The 3,089-nt window shown below is 39.6% G+C and overlaps 1 protein-coding gene across 1 annotated transcript in view; it reads left to right on the top strand.

The window, feature by feature from the left end:
* Positions 1-1,979: 1,979 nt before the first annotated feature.
* LOC144535339 (RNA polymerase II elongation factor ELL-like) overlaps positions 1,980-3,089 on the top strand; it is an 11,179-nt gene continuing 10,069 nt past the window's right edge. The window contains exon 1 of the mRNA XM_078277752.1: positions 1,980-2,261. Within this exon, the coding sequence (XP_078133878.1) occupies positions 2,127-2,261 (135 nt within the window). The 5' untranslated portion in view covers positions 1,980-2,126. The remainder of the gene's footprint in view (positions 2,262-3,089) is intronic.

The raw sequence follows: 3,089 nt of genomic DNA on the forward strand, positions 1-3,089 counted from the left end.
TATGTTATTGCAAATGCTTACAATATGGACATGTACACGACATACGACATACAGTATCCACAAGGTAATACATGCATACACATCCACAGTATAATAGTGGAACATTTAACTCACCTTAACGCTCCCTCTTCAGTGCTTATTTACCTGTTCCCCTTCAACAAACAGGGAGAAAGCAGTTATCCTGAGTTTATTCCGTTGGTGCTATTATTTCATCTTATCCTTAAAGGTTTACATTGGCTCTTGGATGACGCGTCCTCATGTCGCTGGCCTGCAGCAAACAGCAAACAGCAAACTGCAGAACATAAAGTGAGAGGATACTAGCTTTCATCTTCTCCCTCTGTCTCTGTGTCCCTCTGTAACTCGTCTGTCCTGATGTGTCCCCTCCGTACCTGCTGGGTTGAAGGGGAAGTTCGGTCACACAGTGAGTGTTCAAAGTTATAAATGGTTTTGAGCTCAGAATGTCACCTGTTGCAAACACTGCACTACAAAGACCCAGAGGCCCTTTGATATGTGAGCTTTGAACAGTCCTCACCTGCCTTGTGACCACCGTCTGCGTTTAAACATTGGCAGAGAGAGACAGATGAGACACACGCTGAATTTCAAATGCACAGACACACATGCATCAGGTGATCTGTATCTAAAAAAATGGATGTCTTTTGTGTGTCTCACTTTTCATGTCTTTTGTTCTCCGTGAAGCACTAAGCAACTGCTCTATTAAATACATAAATCTTAAATGATTTTCTGACTCCGGGCAACACTTCAGCAAACCCTCAAATACCAGATGTGCAACTACGTCAAACAGCAATTAGTTGGAGCTAACATAATTAGCAGCGTGCAAAAGCAACAGGAAAGCATATTAATCTAATTTACCCTACATCATTAACATGCAAACATGTCATGAATGGGCATGATACAATGACGATGCAAAATGTGAAATTGACTTTTTTTTGGAGTGAAAGATTGCATTTCACTTGGCTTTTTCTGTATAGGACAGAATAAACAGGGTAAGAGAATCAGTACAGTCACAGTGCAATGCAAGATATGAATTAATAGTCCCAAATTTCATTCAATAAAAGGCAGCGACAAACGTTTTAAAGGACTTGAGAGTTGGAGCAGGCCTCAAGTTTTCTGGGAGTTTGTCTTGTAAATCTTGTTCTTTAAACACCACTGCAAGTATTCTGAAGCTTTAGTCACAGATTATGAATGCAAAATATAATCAACGCATAAATGTTGAATTATATAATATTCTAAATTAAACTACACATCAGTAGGCTACATTAATTAAAATGAGCTCCAACTAAACCAGCTGCAACATTAAAGTGATATGTACATTAATGCGTCAATCATTTTAATTCAATGATATAATATAGTGTATATTTTTGTGAAATAAGCCATTTTGCATAATGACAACTTTTACACATGGTACTTTAAATAGGCCTATATTTTAATGCTTATACTTTTCTACTTTTACTCAAGTAACATTTTAAATGAGTGACTTGTACTTGTAACAGTGTACTTCTACACTGTGGTATTGTTGCTTATACTTAATAAGTTAAAGATCTGATTCCACCAGTGTACAAGTCTTATAGTAGTATAGTAGTATAGTAGTAGTAGATAGTGTTTGAGGGGTGCAATGTGGGTACTCATGTCGACCTCAATATGTCTAAATCCTGGTTACGGCCCTGGATGAGTAGCTACATAACCAAAGACTCTTTTACGCAGCCAGAAAAATCTGAATTTTTTTTTTTTTTTTTATTATAGTTTTATTAGTTTTTTTTATATTTTATTCAAACCTAAGAAAAGTTGAATGGCCTGCTCTTTCACAGTTACAGGGAAGAAATCCCCCATATGAAAGAAAGAAAGAACATTAGCATAGTGAGAGGGGAAGCAGAAAAAGTAGAAGTGGATACGTAAGCACTACGTAAAGGTTTATTTATGTCTCTTGGCCAATAAAATCTGCTCAGCCGTCATGACGTAACGCGATCTACTCCAGAATAGCGCGCGGCGGAGGACCAGCCACACTGAACCGTTTAGCCTCTCTCTCTGGATCATCTCGCCAATGTTTGTTTGTTTATGTGAGATTTGTTCGGTCCGGAGCAAGCCTGGCAGGGGGGATTTGCGGCAGGATGTCGGTGTTAAAAGAGAACCAGTGTTACGGACTGTCCAGCGGTAAACTGAACCGTAGCGGTAACATGTCTGTTTTTCATGTTAAACTCACTGACAGCGCGGCAAGAGCCATTTGCTCCTTTCAAAACGTCAAGGTAGGTTATTTTTCTCCTCGAAAAATGATCTTAAACGTACAGTAACCGTTGATATTGTTGTACCACTTCGTCAAGGGGACCCTTACTTAACAACAAAGTGGGAAGAAAGGGCGAGGAAGGCGGTTGTTTGCATTTCAGCCGAAGTTCATCCCGGTTGTTGTCTCATACAAGCCTTCCTTAAGCTATGAAATGGAAATACATGTTGCATAATACAGTGCAGAACTGATTCCCTGTGTGGTGATGCTTGTAACAAGCTGCTGGCCAAGTCGTTACAAGCTGCTGGCAAGTATTATGAATGTTAGTCGAGAAGAGAAGAAAGGAAACTGTGTGTGTGTGTGTGTGTGTATGTGTGTGTGTGTGTGTGTGTGTGTGTATGTATGTATGTATGTATGTATGTATGTATGTGTGTGGGAGCTATTAGGAGGGCATTTTGGTTTGCATTTGACCCAGTTATTCACAAATGAATCAGACACTGCAGGAAGTCTGAGCAGAGGACGTTAATGTACACTTCCTCTGTTGAGTAATTCCTAGTAACACGGATAGGAAACTCCTCTCCAAAGAAAATAGCCACCTGTTTTCTGACAAAAGGTGAAAACCGCACAGCTCCTGTCATACCTCTAGATTTCGCATAATAGCCTACTGTTATGAGATAGACAGGAAGGAGGGGAAAACACCTCATCACACAACCTTAACATGCACACAAGACTGTTGCTGTGCATATATCTAGTTTCTTTATTTAGCTTTAAGTGTGTCTATTCATAACCTACTTGGTCTGATCACAGAGACAAAAAAAAACACATCTATATGTAGCCGGGCCAAACTAAGTAC

The sequence above is a fragment of the Sander vitreus genome, chromosome 20 (genome assembly GCF_031162955.1).
Source record: "Sander vitreus isolate 19-12246 chromosome 20, sanVit1, whole genome shotgun sequence".
In the NCBI taxonomy this organism is placed as follows: Eukaryota; Metazoa; Chordata; class Actinopteri; order Perciformes; family Percidae; genus Sander; species Sander vitreus.